The following is a 16,729-nucleotide window of genomic DNA, read 5'->3' as shown; positions in this document are numbered from 1 at the left end:
TAGCACAAAAGAGAGGGATGATCTAAGTTCAGCAAACCAGGATGTAGAAGCAGTTTGGGTGGAGATGAAAAATGACAAAGGCAAGAAGTCACTTGTATGAGTGGTGTACAGACCCTCTAACAGTAACCATATGGTAGGCCCGGGTATAAAGGAGGAAATAATGAGAGCTTGTCAGAAAGGTATGGTGATAATCATGGGGGATTTTAATCTACATATAGACTGGAAATATTAGATGGGAAAAGATAGCCTAGATGATAGAATGTTTTCAGGATAGTTTCTTGGAACAGCACATTCTGGCACCAACCAGAGAGCATGCTATACTAGGTCTGGTGTTGGGCAATTAGATAAGATTCATTGATAACCTCTGAGTAGAGGCACCCCTAGATAGCAGCGTTCATAATATGATGAATTTTACATTAATTTTGAGGGGGAAACGAGTGCGTCTGAGACTTGTATTTTAAACTTAAAAAAAGGCAATTATGAGGGCATGAAAGCAGAGCTGACTAAAGTGAGCTGGCAAATGAGGTTAAGAGATATGTCTATAGATGTTCAGTGGCAGACATTTAAAGGAATATTTCAGAATACACAGAATAGATACATTCCAATGAGGATGAAAAATTTCAAGGGGAGGCTGCACCATCCGTGGTTAACTAAAAAAGTTAAAGGTAGTATCAAACTTAAAAGAAAAAGCATAATTGCGCAAGAAGATGGGTGGCAGTCAGAACAAAGAACAAAGAAAAGTACAGCACAGCAACAGGCCCTTCGGCCCTCCAAGCCTGCGCCGATCATATTGCCCGTCAACTAAAACATTTTGCACTTCCGGGGTCTGTATCCCTCTATTCCCATCCTATTCATGTATTTGTCAAGCTGCCTCTTAAACACCACTATTGTACCTGCTTCCACCACCTCTTCTGGCAGCGAATTCCAGACACTCACTACCCTCTGCATAAAAATCTTGCCCCGCACATCACCAGAAGATTTAACAGAATATAAAAAACAGCAAAAAATGACCAAAAGATTGATAAGGAGGCAAAAATTAAAGTACGAGAGAAAACTAGCTAAAAATATAAAGATATATAGTAAGAGTTTCAAGTCCTCTGGCACACAGACGTTACCTCTGTGGTCCCTAATTGGCCATACTCTTTCCCTAGTTATTCTCTTGCTCTTTATATATTTAAAAAACCTTTTTGGGATTTCCTTTATTCTACCCACCAATACTTTCTCATGCACTGTCTTAGCTTTCCTAATTTCCTTTATAAGCTCCCCTCTGCACTTTTTATACTCCTCAAAAGACTCTACTGTATTAAGCTCTCGGTTTCTGCCATAAGCTTCTCTTTTTTTTAATCCTAACCTTTAATGTCTAGGGAACCCTGGATATCAAGGGACATTAAAGGTTAGGATTAAGAAAAAAATCTGTATGTGGACCCGGAAGACTTGGATGCAGACCTCAATGAATACTTTTGTGTCGGTCTTCACAATGGAAAAGGATGACGCAGTTATAGACATCAGGGTGGAGGACTGTGAGATATTACAGAAAATTAACATAGAGAGAGAGAGAGGAAGCACTAGCGGGTTTAGCGGCCTTAAAAGTGGATAAATCCTCAGGCCTGGATGAGATGTATCCCAGGCTGTTGAGGGAGGCAAGGGAAGAGATATCAGGGGCCTGGCAGTAATTTTCGAATCCTCCCTGGCCAGAGGCAAGGTGCTGGAGAACTGCCAACGTTGTCCCATTATTAACAAAAGGGAGGAAAGGATAGACCAGGAAATTACAGGCCAGTCAGTCTAACCTCGGTGGTGGGGAAATTACTAGAAAGAATTCCGAGGGACAGAATATATCTGCACTTGGAGAGACACGGATTAATCAGGGATAGTCAGCATGGATTTGTTAAAGGAAGGTCGTGCTTGACAAATTTGATCAAATTTTTTGAGGTAACCAGGAGTTTCGATGAGGGTAATGCATTTGATGTGATCTACACAGACTTTAGCAAGGCTTTTTATAAGGTCCCTAACGGCAGACTGGTCAAGAAATTAAGAGCCCATGGGATCCAAGGCAAAGTGGCACAATGGAATTAAAATTGGCTGAGAGACAGGAAGCAGAGGGTGATGTTAGAGGGATGTTTCTGTGACTGGAAGTCTGTTTTCAGTCGGATTCTGCAGCGCCGGGGCCCTTGCTGTTTGTGGTGTACATAAATAATTTGGACCTAAACGAAGGGGATATGATCAAGAAGTTCGTGGATGACATGAAAATTGATAGGATGGTAAATAATGAGGAGGATAGCTGTAAACTGCAGGAGGATATCAATGGACTGTCAGGTGGGCAGAGCAGTGGCAAATGGAATTCAACCTGGAAAAATGTGGGAGTTAATGCACTTGGGGAGGGCTAACAAGGCAAGGGATTACATGATGAATGGTAGCATCCTGGAAAGTACTGAAAATCAGAGGGACCTTGGTGTGCATACCTAGAGATCCCTGAAGGTAGCAGAACAGGTAGATAAGGTGGTTAAGAAGGCATATGGGATACTTGCCTTTATTAGTCGAGTCATAGAATACAAGAGCAGCGAGGTTATGCTGGAACCATATATAACATTGGTTAGTGGAGTACTGCGTTCTGGTCACCACATCATAGGAAGAATGTGATTGCACTGGAGAGGGTGCAGAGGAGATTTACCACGATGCTGCCTGGGCTGGAGGGTCTGAGCTATGAAGAAAGATTGGATAGGCTGGAGCTGTTTTCCTCAGAGCAACGAAGGTTGAGAGGGGACCTGTTAGAGATGTATAAGATTATGAGGGACATAGATAGGATGGATAGGAAGGCACTTTTTCCATTAGTAGACGGATCAGTAAACAGGGGGCATAGATTTAAGATGAGGTAGAAGGCTAAGAGTGGAGTTGAGGAGCACCCAGAGGGTGGTGGGAATCTGGCATTCAATGCCTGAATGAGTGGTTGAGTGAGAAACTGTCATAACGTTTAAGAAGTATTTAGATATTCACTTGCTTAGCCATACGTCCAGGGCTATGGGCCAAGCGCTGGAAAATGGGATTAGTGTAGTCAGATCTTTGTTGACCTGCGCAGACATGATGGGCCAATTCTGTTCTGAAGGCATCTATGAGTTTATGAATTCTTGCTTGTGGCTACCTCTGCCGATTTGATTTTCCCAATCGACATGAAGTCACCCATGATTAATGTACTGCCTTTTTTAACATGCCCTCATTATTTCCTTCTTTATTCTCTGTCCTACAGTCTAGCTATTGTTAGGGGGCCTACAGACTACTCCCACCAGTGTCTCCTTCCCCTTGTTATTTCTTACCTCCACCCATATGGATTCTACATCTTCCGATCCAAGATCATTTTTTGCCATCGTATTTACTCCACCTAGTACTAACAAAGCTTCCCCACCACCCTTTCCTTCCTGACTGTCCTTTCGAAAAGTCACATACCCCTGAATGTTTAGTTCCCAGCTTTGATTCCCTTCTAACCATGTCTCCGTAATGGCTATAAGATCATATTCATTAACCTCTATTTGTGTCATTAATTCATTTATTTTGTTCCGAATACTATGTGCATTTTTAAGTAAAGAGTCATTAAGTTTGCCTTTTTACCATTTTTTCTCCCCCTTTGACCCTATTTGCTGCTGTTTTATATTTTTACAATCTGTCCCTTCCTGTCACACTCTGGGTATCATTACCTAAATAGCTGCCCTGCAATGCTGCCATATCCTTTAGTTTTGTCAGCCTATGTACCCCCTCTCCAGAACCCTCCCACCTCTATTTAATTTAAAGCCCTCTCTACAGCCCTAGTTACTCAATCCACCAGGACACTGACCCCAGCACGTTTCAAGCAAAGCCCATCTCACCGGAACAGCTCCCTTCTACCCCAGTACTGGTGCCAGTGCCCCATGAGCTGAGACCCATTCCTCCCATACCAATTTTTGAGCCACACATTTAACTTCTTGACTTTATTTACCCTATGCTAGTTTGCTCGTAGCTCAGGTAATAATCCCGAGATTATTACCTTGGAGGTTCTGCTTTTTAATTTAGCTCTTTAATGTTCAAAGTTTTTCGGCAGAACCTCCTTTCTAGTCCTATCAATGTCGCTGGTACCAACGTCGACAATGAGAACTGGATCCCTCCTCTCCCACCCCAAGTTCTACTCCAGCCCTGAGGAGATGTCCTTAACCCTGCCACGGGGCAGGCAACATAGCCTTCGGGACTCAAGCTCACGGCTGCAGAGAACAGTATCTATGCCCCTAATTATACTGTTCCCTACCACTACAATGCTCCTATTTCCTCCCCCCACTTGAATGACTCCCTGTACCACGGTACCGTGGTCAGTTCGCTCATCCTCCCTGCAGTCCCCGCTCTCGTCCACGCAGCTTGCAAGGACCTCGTAACTGTTAGACAGTTGCAGGGGCCGAGGCTCCTCGAATGCTACCCCCGGGTCCCCATTCCTGCCTCATCTGTGGTCATACCCACCTGTCCCTGATCACAGACCAAATTTGACTTACCTACTCTGAGGGGTGTGACTGCCTCCTGGAGCAAAGTGTCCAGGTAATTTTCCCCTCCCTGATGTGGCTTCTCCACACACACACACACCCCCCCCCCCCCCCCCCCCCCCCCCCCCATCCTTGTCTGCAGCTTGGACTCCAGCTCCTTAACTTGGATCCGAAGTTTCTTGAGCTGCAGACTTACTACATGTATGTTCACTTTGGATCACCTTGGTGTCCAGCATTCCCCACATGCTGCAGCAGCAACACATCACCCATCCTGCCATCACTATCGTATTTTATTTAATTTATTAATTAATTACTCCAGTACCCCCACTCTTTACACTTTATTGTCATTAAAAAACTTTTACACCAGTATTGTTGTTATACTTAACAAGCTATTTTTGAGAAAAAGAGAGAAAAAAAGACTAGATACCTAAACAAAAACTAAAGACCTTACTTTTACTTTAAAGACTAGCAACACATGCCAATCCTACTCACTAATCATCTGCTTTCCCTGCACTCGTGTTACATTTATGACGTCACTCTGCCGCTGGCTCTAATGCTCTAGAGGATGAATTCCTGGACTGTATACAAAATGGTTTTCTAGAACAGTATGTTGAGGAACCAGCTGGAGAACAGGCTATTTTAGATATAGTATTGTGCAATGAGAAAGGGCTAATTAATAGTCTCCCTGTAAAGGGAAACTAGCCCTCACCTCTTGACATTACCATCGCTGAATCCCCACTATCAACACCCTGGGAGTTACCATTGACCAGAAACTGAACTGGACTAGCTCCAAGAGCAGGTCAGAGACTAGGAATCCTGTGGCGAGTGACTCACCTCCTGACTCTCCAAAGCCTGTCCACCATCTATAAGTCAGGAGCGTGATGGAATATTCTCCACTTGTCTGGATGTGTGCAACTCCAACAACACTCAAGTAGTCGACACCATCCAGGACAAAGCAGTCCGCTTGATTGGCACCCCATCCACAAATTTTCACTCCCTCCACCACTGACGCATGGTAGCAGCAGTGTGTACCATCTACAAGGTGCACTGCAGGAACTCACCAAGACTCCTTAGACAGCACCTTCCAAACCCATGACCACTAGAAGGACAAGGGCACCAGATGCATGGGAATATGAAGTATTGTCCAATGAGAAGAGATTGAAGAGCTGGGCCTGTATTGTCAGAGTTTAGAAGAATGAAAGGTGATCTAATTGAAACATACACAATTCTTACAGGGCTGGACAGGGTAGATGCAGGTAGGATATTTTCCCTGGCTGGGGGATCTAGAACCAGGGGACACAGTCTCAGAATAAGGAACAGGCCATTTAGGACTGAGATGAGGAGGTATTTCTTCACAGAGGGTGGTGAATCTTTGGAATTCTCTACCCCAGAGGGCTGTGGAGGCTTAGTCATTGAGTATGCTCAAGACAGAGATAGTCAGATTTCTTGATATTAAAACATCAAGGAATACGGGGATGGTACGGGAAAATGATGTTGAGATAGAAGATCAGCCATGACCTAATTGAATTTCAGCGCAGGCTTGAGGGGCTAAAAGGCCTCCTGTTCCTAAATCGTATGTTCCTCATCTCCACATCCTTTTTCAAATAAGGAGACCAAAACTGTACACCTTACTTCAGATGTGGTCTCACTAGGGTCCTGTACATTTGCAGTAAATCCTCACTACTTTTATATTTTATTCCCTTTGCCTTCCTGATCACTTGCTGTACCTGCATACTAACTTTTTGTGATTTATGTACCAAGACACTCAGATCCCCCTGTACCACAGAGTTCTGCAATCTCTCACCATTTAAATAGTACACTGCTTTTCTATTCATCCTGACAAAGAGGACAAGTTCACATTTTCCCACATTTGCCTCCATCTGCCAATTTTTTGTCCTCTCACTTAGCCTATCTATATCCCTTTATAGACTCTTTACCTGCTCTTGATAACTTGCTTTTCTACCTATCTTGGTGCCATGAGCAAATTTAGCTGTTAGCCTTGCAGTCCCTTTATCCAAGTCATTGATATTGATTGTATATAGTTGAATCTCCATGTTTAACTGTGCATGTGCAGACTCTGGATGTTGCTGTACAATTTACTGCATAATAACGCTGAATGCTATTATTTCTGAAGGCAAAATCCTGGCCTTTATGAGGATTTTTCAGGAGCTGGTTCAGACTTTTTAAGAATGTTGATGGGTTTCCACAGGTGGAAGAGACATGGCTGTTCAAAACAAAAAGTTCCAAATGCCTTATTCTGAAAGAAATTAAAATGATTGCATCTAAGAAATTGTATCTGTGATTGCACAACCACGCCAATTGACTATGAAATTTGTTTTTTATTTGAGGAAATTTTATAAGAACAATTTTGCAGCCTGTGATGAAAGCATTGGAGAAAAGATGTGGGAGAACTGACCAAGACGCTGGTGGCAGTGCTTTGCTGTCAGCCAGTACATTTATTCCAGTCACTGCAGACTCTAGGAAACATTTTAATGTAGATGGTTCTGAGAATCCCCCCTCAAAAAGGATTAAATGTGCAGCGTGGGAAAAATTGGAGAAAAACAATTTGGATCCAGATTTATCATTTCTAATTGTTAAAGATAAACATGGAAATGACCAACTCTTTGTGGACTTAGGTAAATGCTTATTTTTTTCATTTCTACCTAATATATGCAGTTAATAATTAAGTAATAATCGATTCATCCTGAGAATTGAAGATCTGAAGGATGAGTCACTCAATTAGTTATCTAATCTCAGTTTGCCAATACAGTATAGGTGATGTGGAAGTTGGGGGCAGGTTGTGCAGCACAGAGAAACCATGGTAGAATACATTTTAAATACACCATAAACTGTTACAAAAAGTTTGTAATTATAGTTTTGAATTTCTCTGACTTTAATATTTAGCTTTGAAAAATAATCAGTATTAAAATTACAAGCTAGGAAACAAAGGTGGCAAATCAGCAGCTACAAATAGTCTAACCATAATTATGTGAATACTTAGTCGGTCTGTGGGATTTCATACATAATGCTTCAGGATTCTCAAACTCATTAGCCCATTGGTGAGATCCACAAAACAGAAGGCGTTCAGAAACAAATACAAAACGCAAAATACTGCAGATACTGGAAATCTGAGATACAAACAAAAAAAGCTGGCCAAGAAGTTTAGGAGAAAGACTATTCGTGTATTTGACTGTTTTCCTCAATTGTTGCATTTTTTTGCTGTAAAGTATAATATGTGATAGAACTTTTGCTTTGTTTTGATTTTCTTTTAAAGGCGTTTATACAAAGAACAGAAACTTCCGACTCTATAAGTCATCCAAACTGGGAAACAGCACTTCTTTTGAAATTGCTGAAGATAATCAGTTTGTTCCCAAGCCTGAAAAGAATGTTTCTAGAGAGGAGCTATTTTTTCTGAGCTCTCTGGTCAGCAACGTTAGGTATGGCATCAATAACGTTCAATATTTTTGTGAAACGGGGGAGGGGGGGGGGACATTGTTTACAATTTTTAATGCTATCCCACTGTCTTAAGTTGCTCTAAAATTGGAATGCATAAAATGAGTTTGAAACTTCTGTCCGATACTGAGCTATTGTCATTGGCACCCTGTTTAGTTAGATGTTAAGACCTTGACAAGAATTGAAGAGTTGGGAGTTCTCCCATTGTCCTTGTGAACCTTTCTCACTTGACCACCACCAAAAGGTTAACTGATCATTCAATTTAATGCTGATGTAGGTCTTGTGCAAAGTGGCTGCTATATTTGCCTAAAAGACACTTCAAATTAATTGTATGTGAAGTCTGGAGAGATATGATGAAATGTTATGTCAATACAAATTCTCTGTTTTTATAAGAATAACTTTATAAGTATGTGAAAATTTGATACATGTTGACTGATAAGATTCTAGCTTTGGACTTCCTTTTCTAGTTTTTCAAAATGAGGAGTTTTCATTGATTTCTTTACGATTATGTTGTTGCACGTTAATCCTATTTTTGGATTAACTTTAAGAATATAATTCTTTTCAGTCAATCAAGAAATAATTATATTATTATAATTATATTGATCTTTTCACACATATCATTGCCAATTTTCAACAAGCTATTTTCCTGATGACATAAATTTAATGTTCTCATTGCTTCATAATTTCTTCCAATAACTGTAATAAGTAGAATGGAAAAATAATAGTCAAAGAGCACAGTAAATAGCATTTATTAATCTGGCTTTTTATGTGATCAAAATTAGCCAATGAAGAGTTGAAGATTTTGAATTGGCTTGGAGAAATTCAAAGTTAAGTGCAGTGATGCATGCTAGATGATAGTTATCAGAAAGAATGTCAGGTACTGATATAATTAAATTTAGGTACAATTTGCAAAGTTGTGTGATGAAGATACTGTTATCGTTGTCAGATTTTCCGATGGCTTGACAGTTCTGACTTGTGATAGCTCAGATACAAAGAAATTCAAAGGACGCCACGAGCAAGATAAAATTTATCTCCCTGCTTCAGGTATTTAGTTTGATCGTAATTTGTTTGCTTATTACTTAGATGGATCACCAAAATAGCTCTTTAATCTGCCATTATCTGGTTACTTTAAAGCTGTTTCTGTTATAATTATAAAGATAAAAATATTGGTGTTATTTTTGCCCATCATCGATAGAAACATACAAAATAGGTGCAGGAGCAGGTCATTCAGCCCTTCGAGCCTGTTCCGCCATTCAGTATGATCATGACTGATCCTCAATCTCAACGCCGTACTCCGTCTATCTCAACGCTGTACTCCTGCTCTCTCCCCATACCCCTTGATGCGTAGTTTCAAAATCACTATTGAGACTAGCATTTTTGCATGTAGTATATATTGGGCAGCATTCCACCCTCCCCCTCTGTCGGGAGGGTCGTGCAGGTGCGGGTGGGCCGCCCAGCATGACATCCGCTCGGAAGTGCTGAGCGCTCCCAGTGCGGGCAGTGGGGGTGGGGAATTCCATGAGCCGGGAGTGTGTTGTTTCAAGCATGCACGTGAAAGAGCACATAGATCTCCCTGAGGCAAAGTGCCGCCTCAGGGAGATTGGTTGAAGCTGTAAAAAAAATTTTTAAAGGTTAGAAAAATTTTCCTGACATGTCCCTTCATGTGAGACTGTCACATGAGCTGGGACATGTCCATTACTTTTATTTAAAAATATTCCAAAAATTTTAAATCCCTCATGAAACCTCATCCCATCCGTGGATGATGTTTCATGCTTTTCAGAAGGCCGCCTGGGCTCTCTGCCTGCCCACCAACCTTAAGGTTGGACGGGCAGGTCCATTAATCATTTCAATTACTTTTGGCCTCAATGGGCCTTTGACAGTTCGGTGGATGCATGCCCGACGTCACCCACATCATTTTACGTGTCAGTGAGCGGGCCCTGACCCCGTTCGCCGACCAGAAAAAGCTGCCCATTATTTTACTGAATAAGACCTGAGTAGGTATTTTCTCTCTTCGTTTCAGTCTTAATTTCTCAGAAATTAAGTGGAAGGCATTCAGTAGCAGAGTAATATCCTCACACTCATCTTGCCGCTGTTGGCATCTGAACCACTGACCAGTACATTCATCACCAACGTCTCTTCCAAGTTTTGAAGTATAAACTAGCACCATAGGTATGATCATGTTAGTCTTTGCAGTCTGAACCTTTGGCTAAAAACTAGTCTTTGTCCCACCCACAAAGTGAAGTCCAGAGGAGGAAGTAAGGGATTTGAAATGCACAACCCTGCTACTTTAGTGAAAACATGTTAACATATAGGACTGAATTTTCCCAGTATTGTGTAAAGTGCAGTAGCGGGCAGGTGAAATAGAGTCCTACCCACTGATGAAAATGGCTCTTTAGAAGGCAGCCGCCAGCAAAACGCTCATTGTCACCAGCTCACTACTGTTGCCTGGGAGACATAGCCTGCAAAGGCAAAAAGATTGCAGCCCTCCCCCCACCCCCCTCCGCTTCAATGACAGGTCCCTTGAGCAACTGCAGGATGTGCTCTACCCCCCGCTCTGGCCACAGGATAGGTAGTAATGTCACCAACCTGGCTTGGGAGGTGGTGGCAGTGGTGGTCAGTGCCAACGCCCTTCAGAAGAGAACAGCTACCCAGTGCCACAAAAGGATGAATGATTTCCTCTGCTTCGCCAGGTTAAGTCACTCTTTTCATCACTCTCAACTCTTTCACTCTCAAACCCATCACACACCCACAGGGCCCTCACTCATTGCCATTACCATTCACTCTTTCTCACACACCATCGTTGTCCTCATCCCATCCATGGGACCACTCACCACCCACACCGGTCAAGCATACTTATCATCTGACCCGGCAGGTATCCTGGATACACTCTCCCCATCTCTATCCATGCAGGACAAACTGGTTCACAACAGGAGGGAAAGGTTGCAGACAGGTGAAGGGATGTCGGAATTCAAAGTTCTGACAGAATTTGAAAACACAGCCATCCAGCTGGCCGGCGATGACCGGGACTGGTCCTGTGCTGATGGTGAGGTCGGCGCTGCTCTATCAACCTGAGGATCCAGCAACATCCATCAGACAACCATGCCGTGAGTGATGTGTCCTCTTCCACAGGCCACTGCCATGCACTAATTATCTCCCCTTGTTTTCGCAGGCACACCTGGGAAGCAGACAATGGAGTCCACGACCCAGAGCCTCTAAGCAAGCTCCAAAGAAATATCTGAAAAGGAAGCTGAAGGCATCCTCCCTGAAGTCCCGTCACAGCACTCACCCACACCCTCCACTAGTGCAGAGACACACACCTTGGTGGGATCTAGCTTTAGAGTAGCCTTGGGATCACAATCTGGTGAGCACATCACACTTTCTGATCCACAGCAGGCAGAGGCAGGGACTTCCCAGGTACCCAGCACTCTGAGGACTGCTGGAGACCAGAACGTTGCTGAGTCTGAGTCAGATGACGAGCCTCTGGACTCGGTCATGGCACAGTTGCTGGAGCTGCAAAGAACAACAGGAAGGGATGTCTGCTGCACTTCTCAGATTGTAAGACACAATGGAGGAGTCCGTCTTCAGGCTGAGGTGATAGTGCCGGCATTGCAACTCACCGAGGTCAACACTGGCAGGATGGCGGCTGCCATGGCAACCTTGGTCCAGGACATTGCTCCTGCGCTGCTACAAGGGTTTAATTCTATCCCTGATGCCATAGTTGGGGTGCTGGGCAGCTCGATCTCACTCCAGCTACCCATTCGGCTCACAGAGTCAGCCAGGGGCCCTCGGGCACCCGTAGGGAGGAGGATCAGCAGTTGCATGCTCCGGGGCCATCCACCCAGGTGACTCTGGGAGTGACTGGCCCATTTGACTCCCCTCTTCCTGTGACCTCTGCAGATCTAGCTTCACAGGTTAAGGAGTGTGCCACTGCCACACAGCAGGACCCCGAAAGCAGGCCGGGGACCTCCAAGGCTCAGCCCTCCAGAGGACACCCGCCAAAGTCATCACAGACAGGGCGTCACATTCAGCAGGCTGCCTCCACCTCCATTGTGGATGTCTGGGGAGCACCAAGACGTAGCGCAGAGTTAGGAATGTTAAGGAGAATTAGTTGCACAGCCTGGGCATGGGTGTTAATCACTTGAATATACTTCTCTATTGTCAGTAAACTCCCAAGAATGTCTAAAACAAAAACAGAATTACCTGGAAAAACTCAGCAGGTCTGGCAGCATCGGCGGAGAAGAAAAGAGTTGACGTTTCGAGTCCTCATGACCCTTCGACAGAAGTTCTGTCGAAGGGTCATGAGGACTCGAAACGTCAACTCTTTTCTTCTCCGCCGATGCTGCCAGACCTGCTGAGTTTTTCCAGGTAATTCTGTTTTTGTTTTGGATTTCCAGCATCCGCAGTTTTTTTGTTTTTATCCCAAGAATGTCTCCCTGCCTATGGCTCCTTGTTCTGATGAGCAGTGTTCTTGTCACTCAGATGTGAAATCTTTCTGCACAAGATAAAAGGCAGGTCTCTAGGTCCAGGACCTCTTCCCTGTGCTCTGTGCGGCCTTCAGACCACAGTGATGGTCCAGCCTCACACTCCCTGGAAACATTACTGATGCCTGCACCTCGGCAGTGCTGGTCATTGCTGCCAGAATGTAGTGGGCAGGTGCCACAGAGTTCTCTTATACTCTCTGTGTGCTCTCAGCACCTTTAAGGTGGGGCTGCCCCCGATCACACCAGCATCTGGGACCAGTTATGCTGTGCCCCAGCTCCTGAAAGTCTGAGGCCATGAAGGCAAACACAGCATCAGATGCACCTAAAGTTCCATGGCTGCGGTTCTGAGATGGCCCTAATCATGGAGCACAAGCGAATTGCCCTCAGCCAGACAGGAGTCAGACATTCTCAGAAGCCATGTGAAGATCTATGGAATGTCCTCACTGCATGTTATCATCATCCTCCTGCAATTGAGTGACTAGTAGGGCCTCCACTGCACTTCCATGACAGGAGCATTCTCACAGAGGGTATTGGCAGGGATAAGTCAGACTAGAGTCAAACGTTCACAACTGTGATGTGAAGATCTGTGGGGGCACCTCACTGCATGTCGTCATATCCTCCACAAATCTGGCAGCTATGAGGGCCTCCTTTGTGCGCCTGCCTCGTCTAGCCAGTGCGAGAGCCTCATCCTTGTCATCGTCACTACTAAGGACCCCTTCACCCTCATCCCCGTCAGCGTCTTCCTCATCAGAGAGACATCCAGCTCCTCCATCTCCTCTTCAGCCAGCTCCTCACCCCCGTTGCAGTACCAGGTTGTAAAGTGCTCAACAGACAACAATGATTCATGGCACCCCCTACAGACTGTATTGCAGGGCTCCACCAGACTGGTCCAGGCACCGGAACTGCATCTTCAGCATCCCGATGGTCTGCTCCACCAAGTTGCGAGCTGCTGCATGAGCCTCATTATAGCGTCGCTCTGCTGCAGTCTGAGGCCGCCACACAGGTGTCATCAGCCACGGCCTCTGCTGGTAGCTCTTGTCCCCAAGGAGCCAACCCTGCAGCCTCTGTGGACCCTGGAAACTTGCAGGGATCTGCAAGCGACTCAGGATGTAGATGCCGTGCACGCCCCCTGGAAACCATACACATATCTACAGGATGTGTTTCTGGTAGTCGCATACCAGCTGCGTGTTCAGTGAGTGGAAGCCCTTGTGGTTGATGAAGTCCACCATGTGTAGTGATGGAGACCTGAGCGCCACATGAGTGCAGTCAATCGCACTCTGTACCTGTGGGAATCTCGAGATCAAGGCAAATCCAATGGCCCTTGCATCCTGGCTGTCCTGGTCCTGGGTGAAATACACAAAGTTGTGTGCCATAGAGAAGATGGCATCCGTGACCTCATGGATGCATTTGTGGGTGGTGATTTGTGAAATCGCAGAGGTCACCTGTGGAGCCCTGAAAGCAGCCACTGGCATAGAAATTGAGCACCACAGTCACTTTCACAGCCACTGGCAGTGGATGCCCTCCATGTCCCCTTGGCGCCAAGTCCTGCAGTAAGTGGCAGATGTGAGCCACCAGCTCCCTAGACATGCGCAGTTATCAGTAACACTAGTTCTCAGTCATCGGCAGGTGGTGTCTATAGATCCTGGGTGTCACTAGGTGCTGACCAGCCACGGCTCGCTGTCGCTCCTGGGCAGCATGTGCGGGAGCTCCTGCTGCACCATCCTCATGAGATTGCTGCTTCTGCCTTTGCGCAGCCTGGAGCCTCAGTCTCTCTCTCCTCTGTCTTCTATAGTTTCTGTAGGCCATCAGGCATACAGCTAGGTCACCAGGATCCATGATCCTGATGTGCTCCTCCTGCAGCATGAAAGAAGGAGAGATGTGGTTATCATGGCTGTACTTAGCACATTCTTGACTCTGCATGTTCGCCCCTTAATGCTTACCAGAGAGTGCTGGTCACCCCTCAGATGGCCAGTAATGAGTACGCTCCATGGCTGCCCTGTCAACCTGCAACATAGGGGACACTAGTCCAAACCAGGATGCTGAGATTGCAAGGGCCTATGAGCGTCTCCAGCAGTGACTGCTATATGGCCAGCGTTGGTGAGGAGATTGTACAACTTGTACAGTCCAACTACTCTGTGGTCCAATAAAGTGGTGGCAGACTTGAAGTCTGTGCTGGGGAGGGTGGTAGGGGATGTAAGATATGGAGTGCTTGGTGGCCCTTTGGTGCTTGCATGGGTGGGCAGGTTAGGAGCCTGACCCCAATCATATCACTGTGGCTGCGCCTGATCTGTCTCGGTTGCGGAGGCATGGTCAGTTTATACAGGTGTCCCTAATGCATGGCCACGCCTCGCTTACCCTGCCCCCCACCTGTGCACGGGATGCAGTACCAGGGCAGCACTTGACACCACCCCCGCCCTCAGTAATCGCCTCCAAGGCTGGCCAGCCCTTGCCCCCAGACACCCCCACCCTTCAGCAGTAGCCTCCCTGAGGCTGGCCAGCCCTTGCCCCCGGACACCCACCCTTCAGCAGTAGCCTCCCCGAGGCTGGCCAACACTTGACCCCGGACCCCTCAGCAGTCGCCTGCGGGGCCAGACATCAGTTTCCCTCGGCACCCCTGAGGGCTATGAACAACAGGCGAGCTGTGGTGAACACTGGGACTCACTCACCTCAGTCCCCTTCCAAAGTGAAGGTTGCTAAGTGCATGTCGCCTGTGTGCTGTTGTGAAACACGTTGGCGTGCTTTCCCACCGACGTGGATGGATGATACAGCGGGGTTCCAAGAGCCTGACAGGATGGCCTTTTAATTATATGCTGATGTATTACAATTAGATCCCCGCCAACCGATGGTGGGAAACGTGACCTGCCGTCGATGGGTTGAGCAGAAGATTGCGACCTGTCTATCACGCCCACCACCAGCAGACTCGGAAAATTCCGCCCTAGGCTGGCTTAAATTAGTATGAAGTCTTGAAAGAAATGAAACAGGACAGATGGAATTGGAAAGAAAATGGAGAATCAAATTGGCTATAAAATCATTTTTTAATTGCCACTATGCTACTGTTCCACAGTTAATATTACTATACTAGTAATCCAGAAGCCTGGACTAATGCTCCGGAGTTGAGTTTAAATTCCACCATGGAAGCTGGGGAAATTTAAATTCAAATAATAAATCTGGAATAAAATGCTAGTCTCAATAATGATCATAAAACTACTGGATTGTCATTAAAAAAAACCCATCTGGTTCACTAATATTTTGCAGGGGAGGAAATCTACCAATCTTAGCTGGTCTGGCCTGCATGTGACTCCAGACCCACAGCAATGCGGTTAATTCTTAACTGCCATCTGAAGTGGCCTAGTAAGCCACTCAAACCATTTCAGAATTAAAGAAAAGCAGTATGGGTGTACGTACACCACACATGGACTGCAGCGGTTCAAGGAGGTGGCTCACTGCCACCTTAGGGGAAATTAGGGGTGAGCAGTAAATGCTGGCCTAACACTCATTCCAAGAACAGTTAAAAATTTAGGTAAATTATCTCCTGCTTGCATCCTAAGGAGCAGAGACCTAGGAATAAGCAGGGGATGGGTTAGAGATAAATTGGGTGGGGACCAAGCATCCAGGAATGAGCAAAGCCCATCAGAGAAAGGTAAGCTAAGAGAGGAGGTGAGGGAGAACAGCCAATGGAGTACAGGAATTCTAGGGAAAAAGCAGCACATAAAAGGATAATACAAATGCATTGTGCACCTCTGGCTGTGGTTGATCCATACTATGCATCTGACCAAGGCACTCCATAGTTAACCTAGAGCAATTAGCAAAAAACAATAACCCTACAATTCTATTTATTCGTATTCATAGACACAAGGCTTAATAGGTCAGATAGCTTGACTGTGCTTCAAATGTTTGTTTTAATTGTTTAAAATTATAATGATCTTGGAGTGGCTTTGTTATTAGTGTTTAGTGGTGTAAACTCAAAAGGTGAGCTGAAAACTTCCAGAAACACACCATCTAGCAAAATCCTGATGATTGAGATATTCATGTCTACTTCAGCTGGAAAATTGAAAATCTCCCCGGTGGGTCTCATTTTAGGTGCCACTTTATTAACTATGGACCGAAACTTGCGAGTAACAGCAATGACAAGTGGGTTGCCGCTGTGCTTGTAAATTTCCCTGACTTGGCACTGCTGCGCATTTCTTCCTGCTTTTTCCGATCCCGGCTTTCACACAAATGCAGTGCCCCTCCAGGACCTTATGTGGAGCAGATATAGTCAGGGAAAAGACAGGACATGCCCCCTTTTTTACAGCACTAGCT

The 16,729-nt window shown here is 45.3% G+C and overlaps 1 protein-coding gene across 7 annotated transcripts in view; it reads left to right on the top strand.

The window, feature by feature from the left end:
* Positions 1–16,729, top strand: part of primpol (primase and polymerase (DNA-directed)) — a 46,511-nt gene that overhangs the window by 17,841 nt on the left and 11,941 nt on the right. For 6 of the 7 annotated variants that reach the window (XM_041185815.1, XM_041185813.1, XM_041185814.1 and 3 more), the window contains 3 exons: positions 6,842–7,129; positions 7,768–7,930; positions 8,893–8,990. In XM_041185815.1, the coding sequence (XP_041041749.1) occupies positions 6,842–7,129; positions 7,768–7,930; positions 8,893–8,990 (549 nt within the window). The remainder of the gene's footprint in view (positions 1–6,841; positions 7,130–7,767; positions 7,931–8,892; positions 8,991–16,729) is intronic. The other variant, XM_041185817.1, reaches the window with a different exon arrangement.

This window comes from Carcharodon carcharias, chromosome 4 (assembly GCF_017639515.1).
Source record: "Carcharodon carcharias isolate sCarCar2 chromosome 4, sCarCar2.pri, whole genome shotgun sequence".
Classification (NCBI taxonomy): Eukaryota; Metazoa; Chordata; class Chondrichthyes; order Lamniformes; family Lamnidae; genus Carcharodon; species Carcharodon carcharias.
This window is presented reverse-complemented; position numbering and strand designations above follow the sequence as displayed.